Source organism: Bombina bombina, chromosome 5 (assembly GCF_027579735.1).
Source record: "Bombina bombina isolate aBomBom1 chromosome 5, aBomBom1.pri, whole genome shotgun sequence".
Taxonomy (NCBI): Eukaryota; Metazoa; Chordata; class Amphibia; order Anura; family Bombinatoridae; genus Bombina; species Bombina bombina.
Window position 1 is genome coordinate 337,023,731 of NC_069503.1, and position 14,217 is coordinate 337,037,947.

At 39.5% G+C, this 14,217-nt stretch overlaps 1 protein-coding gene across 2 annotated transcripts in view; it reads right to left on the bottom strand.

The window, feature by feature from the left end:
- Positions 1-2,193: 2,193 nt before the first annotated feature.
- TMEM196 (transmembrane protein 196) overlaps positions 2,194-14,217 on the bottom strand; it is a 62,935-nt gene continuing 50,911 nt past the window's right edge. For both annotated transcript variants that reach the window (XM_053712995.1, XM_053712994.1), the window contains exons 3-4: positions 7,610-7,864; positions 2,194-2,476 (exon numbers count right to left, since the gene is read on the bottom strand). In XM_053712995.1, the coding sequence (XP_053568970.1) occupies positions 2,420-2,476; positions 7,610-7,864 (312 nt within the window). In that variant the 3' untranslated portion in view covers positions 2,194-2,419. The remainder of the gene's footprint in view (positions 2,477-7,609; positions 7,865-14,217) is intronic.

Genomic DNA, 14,217 nt, shown 5'->3' on the forward strand with positions numbered 1-14,217 from the left:
TAGCACATCTGTTTGTCCCCCCCCCCCCCACATGAAGCTCCTATCTCACAATGTTCCCACTGAAACAATGGTTTATGGGCAAGCTACACAAATGATCTTTACAACACCTCAATATTTTTGCTTCCAAATATCTGTTTTGAAATTTTTTTCTAAATACATTAGATTTGTAATTTAAATAATCTGAAAATATTTAGGACAATATTTGTTTCTATGTGTTGTTTAAAATATCGACTAGATCAGTGATTTGCAACCTTTTTTTTGCCGTGGCACACTTTTTTACATTAAGAAATCCTGCGGCACACCACCATCCCAAAATTATACAAAATTACACATTGTAGCCTAATACAGGATATATATATATATATATATATATATATATATATATATATATATATATACACACTGTACTGTGCTGTCATGCCATGCCTCCTACAAACTATACATGGCATATTGACATTCAGTCACAAACAATCATAATCATTGTCTGTGAATGAATGTCAATGTCATGGTTGTAAATGATGCCTGATGAGCCTATCACATACCTCCCAATATTTCAAAATTTGAAAGAGGGACACCCCCGCATTGTTGTCAGTCTGCCGCGGCACACCTGAGGATCTCTCACAGCACACCTGAGGATCTCTCATGGCACACCTGAGGATCTCTCACAGCACACCTGAGGATCTCTCACAGCACACCTGAGGATCTCTCACAGCACACCTGAGGATCTCTCACGGCACACCTGAGGATCTCTCACAGCACACCTGAGGATCTCTCACAGCACACCTGAGGATCTCTCACGGCACACCTGAGGATCTCTCACAGCACACCTGAGGATCTCTCACGGCACACCTGAGGATCTCTCACAGCACACCTGAGGATCTCTCACAGCACACATATTGACATTCAGTCACAAACAATCATAATCATTGTCTGTGAATGAATGTCAATGTCATGGTTGTAAATGATGCCTGATGAGCCTATCACATACCTCCCAATATTTCAAAATTTGAAAGAGGGACACCCCCGCATTGTTGTCAGTCTGCCGCGGCACACCTGAGGATCTCTCACAGCACACCTGAGGATCTCTCATGGCACACCTGAGGATCTCTCACAGCACACCTGAGGATCTCTCACAGCACACCTGAGGATCTCTCACAGCACACCTGAGGATCTCTCACGGCACACCTGAGGATCTCTCACGGCACACCTGAGGATCTCTCACAGCACACCTGAGGATCTCTCACGGCACACCTGAGGATCTCTCACAGCACACCTGAGGATCTCTCACGGCACACCTGAGGATCTCTCACAGCACACCTGAGGATCTCTCACGGCACACCTGAGGATCTCTCACAGCACACCTGAGGATCTCTCACGGCACACCTGAGGATCTCTCACAGCACACCTGAGGATCTCTCACGGCACACCTGAGGATCTCTCACGGCACACCTGAGGATCTCTCACGGCACACCTGAGGATCTCTCACGGCACACCTGAGGATCTCTCACGGCACACCTGAGGATCTCTCACGGCACACCTGAGGATCTCTCACGGCACACCTGAGGATCTCTCACGGCACACCTGAGGATCTCTCACGGCACACCTGAGGATCTCTCACGGCACACCTGAGGATCTCTCACAGCACACCTGAGGATCTCTCACGGCACACCTGAGGATCTCTCACGGCACACCTGAGGATCTCTCACAGCACACCTGAGGATCTCTCACGGCACACCTGAGGATCTCTCACAGCACACTAGTGTGCCATGGCACACTGGTTGAAAAACACTGGACTAGATAGCAAAGATGTTTTTGTATGGTGTTTGTGGTTATTTAACGTGTAATTCTTGTTTGTACTATAAATCATAAGATTTCACTGCATACAAAGTTTATGGTTTGTGCCATTAAGTTTAAAAAATAAATACCACAAATTACAATTTGCTTAAAGTTCCAAAAAATGCAACCGTTGCTTTATTTAACAGTTACTAATATATTTTACCAATCCTTATTTTATTTTACAAAATATACAGTATTTATTTGACAAAACTGTGATATTTACATTATTATGGGGCATACACATTTGCTTAGACTGCTTTTTTATGCATTTTGTCTTTAGAATGAAAGACATAAGCATTTAAAATTCCTCTCTCTGCAAATTAGAATCTCTAAGTACCTAAGGGTCAATATATAACATGCTTAAAAAATGGTTGTGCATATCCAAAATAATTTTCAGTAGTCTTCATAGTATTTTTATTAATATTATTATTGCATCACTGCTTCCTGTATGAATCTTAATACTAAATATTTAATACCAAGAATGCCGCAGCAAGAGAATTGTTAATATGTGGAATCGTATTTGTTTAAATGTCCCAGCTCAACGTTTTGTTTGCCATTGTTAGTATAATGAGCTTAATGCACTTTAAACTCTTCCATTAAAAACAAGCTGTGCTCCACCATTCATATTTTCCACAGTTTCCTGTAAAGAAAAAAAAAATGTACATTAGAAAAGGTTTGAGCAGTATTATTGGTTTAAATATATATCAGAACGATATAAAACATCAGGTTTTTTCATATAACAAATTATAGTTTCAACACTTTTTTATTTAAAATGCTTCTCTATTAAATCCCCACAGCCCTTTAACTAGGATTATTTTATAAAAAATAATAAAGGGACAGTCTACTCCATTATTGTTACTGTTTAAAAAGATAGATAATCTCATTATAACCCATTCCCCAGTTTTGCATAACTTACACGGTTATATTAATATACTTTTTACCTCTTTGATTACCTTTTATCTAAGCCTCTGCAGACTGCCCTCTTATTTCAGAGGTTTTGACAAAAGTGTATTTTAGCCAATCAGTGCTTTTTAGCAGTGAAAAACTGTCAAAAAGCACTGAGATAAGAGGCGGCCTTCAAGGGCCTAGAAATTAGCATATGAGCCTATCTAGGTTTAGCTTTCAAAAAAGAATACCAAGAGAACAAAGCAAATTTGATTCTAAAAGTAAATTGGAAAGTTGTTTAAAATTGCATGCCCTATCTGAATCATGCAAGTTTAATTTTGACTAGACTGTCCCTTTTAAGAGACAGTAAACATACAGGGCTCATGTTATTAAGCTGCATATGGAGCTGTGGATGCCTTTGGTGCAGGTTTGCATGAGCGAGTCTGCAGCTGATAGCTAAGAATCAGTGGTCACCAGACTGCTGCTTACTAACCTGCATGCCAGCTCTTAGGATTAAAATCACCCCAGACAAGTCAAACCAGTGTGATTGGTTTTGTGCGAGCAGGGGGCAGCATTGCTTAAGCAATATGAAATGAGGGCAGTGTACTACTGCCCACTGGCCGTGATGCCATGTGGACAGGTTCACAGAAACAAACCTTGTCTGTTAGGTCATTGTTAAATGAGGCCCAAAGCCTTTAAGATAGCGTTTCACAATTCTAGTTATTTTGACATCTTTGCATTGATTTTGCTATTTAGAATGGATAGAAGGTAAAAAAAAACTGAAGAGGAGTTTTTTCCAGCAAATAACAATAACAAGGTTCATATGACTAAGACACTGACTAAAACACGAAGGGCTAGATTACGAGTGGCACACAGTTGTGCGTGACTGATAAGTGTTTTTTTGCGTGTGTTTGCACACATCGGAAGAGGCACAAGTTGAAAGTAAATGTGTTCGCTCAAGCACAATTGAATCGCTCCACATTGATTTGCAATGGGGGTTGAATCATTTTGATTACAACTGTAGGTATAGATATACATTTTATCAAAAAGCTTACTTCAAGCATACTTAGCGCCGGAGTGGGAATGATAAATAGGCCTCGACTCATAATCTAGCCCATAGGTAGTAAGCCATTTTTTCCAAATTTTTGGGAGGCCTTGGACCTCAATATTATCACAGAAATTTAACAGTGTGCCACAAAACATTGATTATTCCACAGCAAATCCAACCAAACTGTTTTTCTATTTTTTTTCTCAACTACAGAACCAAAACCATATAAGCCATAATTTTCAGCATAGTAAAATGTAAAAAAAAACAATGAGATAGACATATAGATAATAGATAGATATGATAGATAGATAGATATTGGTAATTTGCATAAGAATTATTTTGATCAATTAGGTTTAAATAGAGTCTATAAAAAGCCTTGCCTGCTCGTAATGGAATTCCTCCATATGCCCATATACAGGTAAAAGTACGGATTTAGGCATTTTATTTCTACAGAATATAATTAAATATATATCGGTTTATTTTCCCAGTAAATAGTTGTGGCTTCCATGTGCATGGAGGTGAGAATACTGAAACGTCCTTCCAGCTACACATAAGCATTATATTGAGTACTTTCTTATGTTATTTATAGCTACACATCCCATGGCGTATGTCTACATCTTAGCATTACTTGGGCAACGGCTCAGTATCTTTAGGTAATCTGAGCATTACAGTAGCTTATTCAAAATTGAAATGTAATATAGAGCAGGTGGTCAGGATCTCAAAGTTGCAGCAGTGAACAAGGGTCTACACTTTATTGTGATAAGTATTTCATCAGCAAAGATAAGAGAAAAAATGATTGCAAAAATGTGAATATCCATATTAAATGCAGTGACTATAGGGCCGATTTATCAATGTCTGGCGGACATGATACGCTGTAGCGTATCATGTCCGCCAGACATCGCTGAATGCTGACAGCATACACTGTTGGCATTTAACATTGCACAAGCAGTTCTAGTGAACTGCTTGTGCAACGCCTCCACCCGCAGATTTGTGGCAAATCGGCCGCTAGCAGGGGGTGCCAATCAACCTGATCATATGCAATCTTGCGGATTGATATTCGCAGCCTCTTAAGACTCCTGCTTCTTAACTCCTGTTTCTGGCAAACCTGAAGGCTCGCACGAAAACAGGGGTATTCAGGGCCATTCGGCCCTTGATAATTTGGCCCCTATGCATTAAATTCAGTCAATACATATAGGCTTCTAGTTATTAAGCTCCGTAATTTTCTTGCATTCGCCGGCCCAATACGCTCGCCTAAGCTCGCCTCACATCGCCGCCGTGGACCTGAATACGTTCGCCAAAGTTATCAAAAAAGCTGTCAAAAAGCCGCGCACCAAGTACGGGGTGATGAGCAGCGGACTGTGATAGTTATCACTCATCCGATCTCGCTGCTCTTTGGCTTTTTTACAGCTTTATTGATAAGCTGTCACTAAGCACCCACACTATACTATACTGTTCTACCCCCTATACCGCCGCCCCCGGAGCCCCCCGCAACTAAATAAAGTTATTGACCCCTAAACCACCGCTCCTCGACCCCGCCGCAACTATAATAAATGTATTAACCCCAGGTGAATTATTCTGTCCTCGTGCTACCAACATTCCATTGAGGATGCGTGTGCAACAGCCGAAGGCGACGGACATTACAAACGTAATTATAGTATAGATTTGGAGATTTGTGTAACATTGCTAGTGATTTTAAATATCAAAAGGCTTTAAAAAAAGAGCATTATGCTAATATAAAGTTTTTTTGTATAATCATACAAATTAACAATGTTATGGCTAGATATGGCCTTTCTCTAGGTTATAAATACTTAACAAAATGCCTGGTGGTGTAGTTTAGAAAATGACTTTATAAGGAGAGACAGGTAGTTCTCACATTCCCTGTATTAGAGTAGCTAGATAAGTAGTAGACACAGGTAAAAAAATAGCATGGAGACTGAGATCATTTGGTCATTTTCAGTATTACTGCTGCCTAGAACCACTAATGTGAATAATTAGGGCTCAATATACTAAGTAGCAGATGCTGCTTTCGAGCCCCAGTGAGTAAGACTCACACATGTTAGCATGCTTTCCGCAATATCACCCAACCACTGCTTTTTACCCTCTCCATTACCTCTAGGGTATTGGACATAAAACACCCCAAACACATTTCTTCAGGGTGATTAATAGGGTGCAACATTACAAAAGCAAGTTTGTAGTTTGCCGCAAAGCCAGGCAGGTTGGTTCCGAAGTCAGGAACTTTGTCTTCCACCAGCTTTGTACATGGGAACATTTTTAACTAGGAAAGAGAAAATTTGTTCTGTTTCAGTGTTCTAGGAGTAAAAATTCAGTATACAGAATTGGCTACAAATTCTGGAAAAAGGCCAGCCTACATGGAGCTTCTAACATCAGAATCTGTAACACAGGTACATATATTTTATAGGTTCCAGTGTTACAGTTGGCACAACTTTATTCAGTAGCAATTATGTCCTCTACTAATCTCATTAATCATAACTAAGACACTGTTCCATAGCAAATGAAGTAAAATTAGACCTGACTGCAACGAATTCCAATATATGATCTGACCCACAATATAATCCCCTCCTCTATAACAACCTTCTATTAAATAACCCCCCCATCACAAGAAGGCACCAGCTTGTTAAAAAAAATTGTTAATGTTGTCTTTGACATTAGCACATAAAATAACACAAGAGGTATCATATGGTAACAATACAATAGTATCATACAGCTCATAGCAGAGAATGCTGTCACTTTTAACTACTTTAGCTAAAACATTAATGCTCATATATGACAAAAATGCTATTTGTTATTTTTTTAATACTGTACTTTGTTTTCTGACTATATAGTGTTCCCTTAATATTAATTAAGCCATTATAAATTATATCCCTTTTCATGTTCTGCCACAGTTTTTGAGTACTTGTAATTCCTTTAGCCTTCACTAATCTTTTAGAGGACAAGGTGGCATATGTATCAAGCTCTGTAAGGAGCTTGATGCCCGTGTTTCTGGCGAGCCTGCAGGCTCGCCAGAATCAGCAGTTATGAAGCAGCGGTCACAAAGACCGCTGCTCCATAACCTGTTCGCCTGCTCTGAGCAGGCAGACAGACATTGCAGGAAATCACCCTGTTGGCGGCCGATTGGCCGCGAGTCTGCAGGGGGCGGCGTTGCACCAGCAGGTGCAATGCTGAATACGGTGAGCGTATTGCTCGCCATATTCAGCGAGGTCTGTCGGACCTGATCCGCACTGTCGGATCAGGTCCGACAGACCTTCATAACTAGAGGCCGAGATATATGATTTTTATGTGCAATTTAACAATTTTTTATTACACAAATGTCTAACACATTGATCCACGTTAAATGATATATAAAATAATCTGTGCCTGTGCATCCTAGTGCACTGCATACTTCATTTGCTGGAGCCTGACATTACTAGCTGCTGAAAGGTGGATGAAACCCATACATTTTCATTCATGATTCAGATAGACCATATAATTTTAAACAACGTTTCAATTTACTTCCATTATCTAATTTTGCTTAGTTCTCTTGGTATTCTTTGTTGAAAACCATACCTAGGTATGTTAAGGAGCTGGAAGCAGGCTGCAGATTGGTGGGTGCATATATATACCTCTTTTCATTGGCTTAGCAATGTGTTCAGCAAACTCCCATTAGTGCATCGATCCTCCTTCAACAAAGGATAACAAGAGAATGAAGCATAACCGATAATATAAGTAAATTGGAAAGTTGTGTTAAAATATATGCTTTATCTGAAGAATGAAAGACAAAATTTGGGTTTCATTCCCCTTTATAATGCAACTACAACAATATAAAACTAATTAAACATTTACCTTTTCTGTCATCTCATGGGAATGGTGAAGTGAATGTTCTCTTTCTAAAAACATTCTCCGTTGTTCATAGCTGGCTAGCCGGCATGTAAGCCATGATGATATGGTGCAGCCACTGATCCCAATGCATGCAAGTGACATGGAAACAAGGTGTAAGGGACGTTGAGAGGATGACTTCTTGGTTACATCACGTAAGAACTGAATGTTTAATATCCCTCCAATTAGTCCACAGATACAGCAGGCTGAAAACAGAATCATCTATGGAAAAAGGTAAAGGAAAGTTGTAATATTCCTATATTTTACTAGTATTTGCATGACAGTCATTTTTATAATATTGCACTTATACTAGAGCTGGAATAAATACATCAGACACACAAAATAAATACAATATAACAAATTGGTTTTTTTTATAAATTGAGAGTCAATGGCCCAGATTCATAAAGACCCTTTGACAAATTATTTATTTTCCATTCCATACTACTTAAGATACTCTGAAAATTCAACAAGCCCTTTGCACCCAGCCCTTCCTACTATAATTCATTCTATTGTAAAACCACTGCTTTATATGCAATCTGCTGCACTTGCCACAAATAAACTGACTGATTGGAAAATACCCTACTTTCTCTAACCCTACTACAGCCATATTCTACTCCCCTTCTTGCTGTTCTTTGATTTGCTATGATAATTGCCCCTATGCATTTTCTATTCCTACTCTTGCTACATAATCTCACACATCCTCCCTTTGTATGAAGGGAAATCTACTACTGATTACCATTACCAATGCTGCAATTCCCTCCGCAATAATATATAATGTTAGACTTTCTCTGAATATACTTAACACATGTCAATGTAAATACAAACAATATAAAATCCACTATGGAACTGTAGAGTCAGTCAGTAACATTGATATATTGGCTATAAGGATATAATATTGAGATCTATCAACACAGCATACAAGTGGTAAAATAATTTAAAGTGGTATTACCTCTGAATATAGCAGTGGTTAGTACCATAGCTGCGCTCCCACACGTGATACGACTTTTTAGCACAAACATAGAATAATGTTAGAATGATATGTCATGAACTTAAGGGACAAAAGCAGTTGTCAACCTAATACCAAGGTTGCTATTCATTCCTTAATGATATAAAATATATGACTCTCTCTGAATACATTTAGGCCTCTAGTTATGAAGCTCCATATTTTTCTGCATTCGCCGGCCCAATATGCTCGCCTAAGCTCACCTCACATCGCCGCCGCGGCCCTGAATACGCTTGCCAAAGTTATCAATAAAGCTGTCAAAAAGCCACGCACCAAGTACGGGGGCGATGAGCAGCGGACTGTGATAGTTATCAATCATCAATCTTGCTGCTCTTCGGCTTTTTTACAGCTTTATTGATACCCCTGTCACTAAGCACTCACACTATTCTATACTGTTCTACCCCCTATACCGGCGCCCCCGGAGCCCCCCGCAACTAAATAAAGTTATTAACCCCTAAACCGCCGCTCCTAGACCCCGCCACAACTATAATAAATATGTTAACCCCTAAACTGCCGCTCCCGGATTCCGCCGCAACTATAATAAATATGTTAACCCGTAAACCGCCGCCCCGGACCCCGCCGCAACTATAATAAATATGTTAACCACTAAACCGCCGCTCCCGGACCCCGCCACCACCTACATAATACCTATTAACCCTATCCTGCCCCCCCTATACCGCCGCCACCTATAATACATTTATTAACCCCTATCCTGCCCCCCCCTATACCGCCACCACCTATAGTAAATTTATTAACCCCTATCCTGCCCCCCCTATACCGCCGCCACCTATAATAAATTTATTAACCCCTATCCTGCCCCCCCTACACTGCCGCCACTATAATAAAATTATTAACCCCTAAACCTAAGTCTAACACTAACCCTAACACCCCCCTAACTTAAATATTAATTAAATAAATCTAAATAATATTACTCTTATTAACTAAATTAATCCTATTTAAAACGAAATAATTACCTATAAAATAAACCCTAATATAGCTACAATATAACTAATAGTTACATTGTAACTATTTAGGATTTATTTTTATTTTACAGGTAACTTCGTATTTATTTTAACTAGGTACAATAATTATTAAATAGTTATTAACTATTTAATAACTACCTAGCTAAAATAATTACAAAATTACCTGTAAAATAAATCCTAACCTAAGTTACAATTAAACCTAACACTACACTATCATTAAATTAATTAAATAAATTAACTACAATTACCTACAATTAAATAAACTAAACTAAATTACAAAAAAAACCCCACTAAATTACAGAAAATAAAAAAAATATTACAAGAATTTTAAACTAATTACACCTAATCTAAGCCCCCTAATAAAATAAAAAAAAAACAAATTAATAAAAGTCCCTACCCTATTATACATTACAAAGTAATCAGCTCTTTTACCAGCCCTTAAAAGGGCTTTTTGCGGGGCATTGCCCCAAAGTAATCAGCTCTTTTACCTGTAAAAAAAAATACAACCCCCCCAACAGTAAAACCCACCACCCATATACCCCTAGTCTAAACCACCCAAACCCCCCTTAAATAAACCTAACATTACCCCCTGAAGATCTCCCTACCTTGAGTCGTCTTCACCCAGCCGGGCCGAAGTCTTCATCCGATGGGGCAGAAGAGGACATCCAGACCAGCAGAAGTCTTCATCCTATCCGGGCAGAAGAGGACATCCAGACTGGCAGACATCTTCACCCAAGCGGCATCTTCTATCTTCATCCATCCGACGAGGAGCAGCTCCATCTTCAAGACCAACGGCGCGGAGCATCCTTCCTGGCCGATGGACTAACGACGAATGCCTGGTCCTTTAAATGACGTCATCCAAGATGGCGTCCCTTGAATTCCGATTGGCTGATAGGATTCTATCAGCCAATCGGAATTAAGGTAGGAAAAATCTGATTGGCTGATTCAATCAGCCAATCAGATTGAAGTTCAATCCGTCGGCCAGGAAGGATGCTCTGCGCCGGAGGTCTTGAAGATGGAGCCGCTCTTCGTCGGATGGATGAAGATAGAAGATGCCACTTGGATGAAGATGTCTGCCAGTCCGGATGTCCTCTTCTGCCCAGATAGGATGAAGACTTCTGCTGGTCTGGATGTCCTCTTCTGCCCCATCGGATGAAGACTTCGGCCCGGCTGGGTGAAGACGACTCAAGGTAGGGAGATCTTCAGGGGGGTAGTGTTTATTTAAGGAGGGTTTGGGTGGGTTAGAGTAGAGGTATGTGGGTGGTGGGTTTTAATGTTGGGGGGGTTGTATTTTTTTTTACAGGAAAAAGAGCTGATTACTTTGTAATGTAGAATAGGGTAGGGACTTTTATTATTTTGTTTTTTTTTTATTTTATTAGGGGGCTTAGATTAGGTGTAATTCTTGTAATATTTTTTTATTTTCTGTAATTTAGTGTTTTGTTTTTTTTGTAATTTAGTTTAGTTTATTTAATTGTATTTAATTGTAGGTATTTGTAGCTAATTTATTTAATTAATTTAATAATAGTGTAGTGTTAGGTTTAATTGTAACTTAGGTTAGGATTTATTTTACAGGTAATTTTGTAATTATTTTAACTAGGTAGCTATTAAATAGTTAATAACTATTTAATAGCTATTGTACCTAGTTAAAATAAATACAAAGTTGCCTGTAAAATAAAAATAAATCCTAAAATAGCTACAATATAATTATTAGTTATATTGTAGCTATATTAGGTTTTATTTTATAGGTAAGTATTTAGTTTTAAATAGGAATAATTTAGTTAATAATAGTAATATTATTTAGATTTCTTAAAATAATATTTAAGTTAGGGGGGTTAGGGTTAGTGTTAGACTTAGGTTTAGGGGTTAATAATTTTAATATAGGTGGCGCCGGTATAGGGGGGCAGGATAGGGGTTAATAAGTTTAATATAGGTGGCGGCAGGGTCCGGGAGCGGCAATTTAGGGGTTAAACAATTTATTTAGTTGCGGCGGGGTCCGGGAGCGGCGGTTTAGGGGGTAATAAATTTATTTAGTTGCGGCGGTGTAGGAGGGACAGATTAGGGGTGTTTAGACTCGGGGTACATGTTAGGGTGTTAGGTGCAGACATCTCCCATAGGAATCAATGGGATATCGGGCAGCAGCGAACATGAGCTTTCGCTATGGTCCGACTCCCATTGATTCCTATGGGATCCGCCGCCTCCAGGGAGCGGATTGAAATCCAGGTACGCTGGCCCGGAATAGTGGCGAGCATACCTGGTAGTAGTTTGATAACTACCAAAAGTAGTCAGATTGTGCCAAACTTGCGTTCGGAACATCTGTAGTGACATAAGCATCGATCTGTGTCGGACTGAGTCCGGCGGATCGAAGCTTACGTTACTAGATTCTACTTTTGCCGGGCAGTAGGGTTTGATAACTAAGGCGAATCAGCCTCACCACAAATACGCTGCGGAATTCCAGCGTATTTGCGGTTGATGGTTTGATAACTAGAGGCCTTAGTGTGTCTCCATGCAAACATAAATAATACATAACCCACTACATAACTGCAGAGTTAGTCAGAATTATTGATATTTTTTGCCACGAGTATATCATAAGGTAACTCAGAATTATTGAGATCTATTTATGAATTCAATGTATGATAAATAAATTAATTTAAAGAGGTATTACCCCTGTATACAGCAGAGGTAAACAACCAAGTTTAGCTTTCAAACAAGCCAAATACAAGGCCAAGAGAAATCAACCCAAAAAAGTACAACACTAAGAAACACGAATATATTAGACTGAATCACAATAGATCTCTTTTTTTGACACCACTAACATAGAGTTTATTACAAAACAAAAATCAATACACAGGAGAAGTGCTTTTATTTTTTTGTGAGGGCAGCAGAATACCAGGAAACACCAGCTGTCTTTTAAATAAATACTAGTAAAAGTTATTTTGTATTTATCCCTCTGTTAGTATCATACACTGATCTATCAATAAAGAATCGGTGCATAGAAGCATATCTTTTTGACATACTCACACGCAGTGAGCTATGTCTATTTAGTTGTAACTACTACTGATTGTGCTTAAAGATTTAACACTCCTCTGCTTTTAAAGGGACAGTAAACACTTTGAGATTTTAACCCCTTAATGTACTGTTTTCAGCCCTGTTAGAGCATGGGTCTCACTGTTTTTCAGTGACATACGCACATATGCTGTGAGGGCCCATGCACCAGTACCCAAGCTAAGAGAGCTTGTGGTGGTGTATATTGTACCTATGAAGACTAAATGTGTGCCATAAAAGCCACTGATGACACTCTGAGGAGGTGTAATGTTTGAATACTGGTGCACATGTTCTCACAGCATATGTGTGTGTGCCGCTGAAAAACAGCAATAGCAATACAAGAAGCATTTTTGCTAATGTAATTATATTTTTAAAATGTAATGCACCCATGTGCATTTCAATGTCGTCCTTTATATCAGTGTTTCTAAACCGTGGTCCATAAGTACCCCCAACAGGCCAGGTTTCCATTATAGCTGAACTAGAGCACAGGTGAAATACTCAGCTGATGAGCAGTAACCATGGTAACTAACTTGCTCTCATCAGCTGATTATATCACCTGTGCTCTAGTTCAGCTATAATGAAAACCTGGCCTGTTGGGGGTACTTGAGGACTGCGGTTGACAAACACTGCTTTATATCTTTTTAACCCTGACACATATTTGTCTCCAATTTGCAGTTTATCTTATAGTTTCTGTGGAAGTCAAGACTTTGTTAAGAAAAAACAATGACAGTACCAAGCCGGTCTTCTCCATATCTAAGTCTGGACTGGCTCCTCCAAATAAAGAAAGGGATATGTAAAACTACTGAAACGATTGCAGCAAACATGATATTAGTCTGTTCTAATACCATTCAGAATCTGATATGTTAATCTATTGGAAGGTTGCAGAAAAATGTGTTTACTGTCCATTTAATGGGGCCTATTAATGAAATGTCTGTCCAACATGATCCGATCAGCGGATCAGGTCCGACAGACATCGCTGAATGCGGAGAGCAATACGCTCTCCACATTCAGCATTGCACCAGCAGCTCTTGTGAACTTCTGGTGCAACGCCGCCCCCTGGAGATTTGCACCCAATTGGCCGCTAGCAGGGGGGTGTCAATCAACCCGATGGTATTCGATCGGGTTGATTTCACACAATCTCTGTCCGCCTCCTCAGAGCAGGCGGACAGGTTATGGAGCAGCGGTCTTTAGACCGCTGCTTCATAACTGGTGTTTCTGGCGAGGCTGAAGGCTCGCCAGAAACACGGCCCTTCAAGCTCCATACGGAGCTTGAAAAATGGGCCCCAATGTGTCTACTAGGTTAGGGTGCTGCCCTTTTATACATGTCATGTGATTTCTAGAGGGTCTCTAGTTTCAGTGAGGGGTCTGCCTAGCCTGCAAAGCAATAAAGTTACATGCATTGTCACTACCATTACCCATCAAATGCTAAACATATTGCTAAACCACGTGTTGGGTGTCATTGGCCAATTTTGCCCTTTTGGGTACATATATGACACAATCTGATCACAATGACAAGACATCTATACTTATTGAATAATGTATTTATA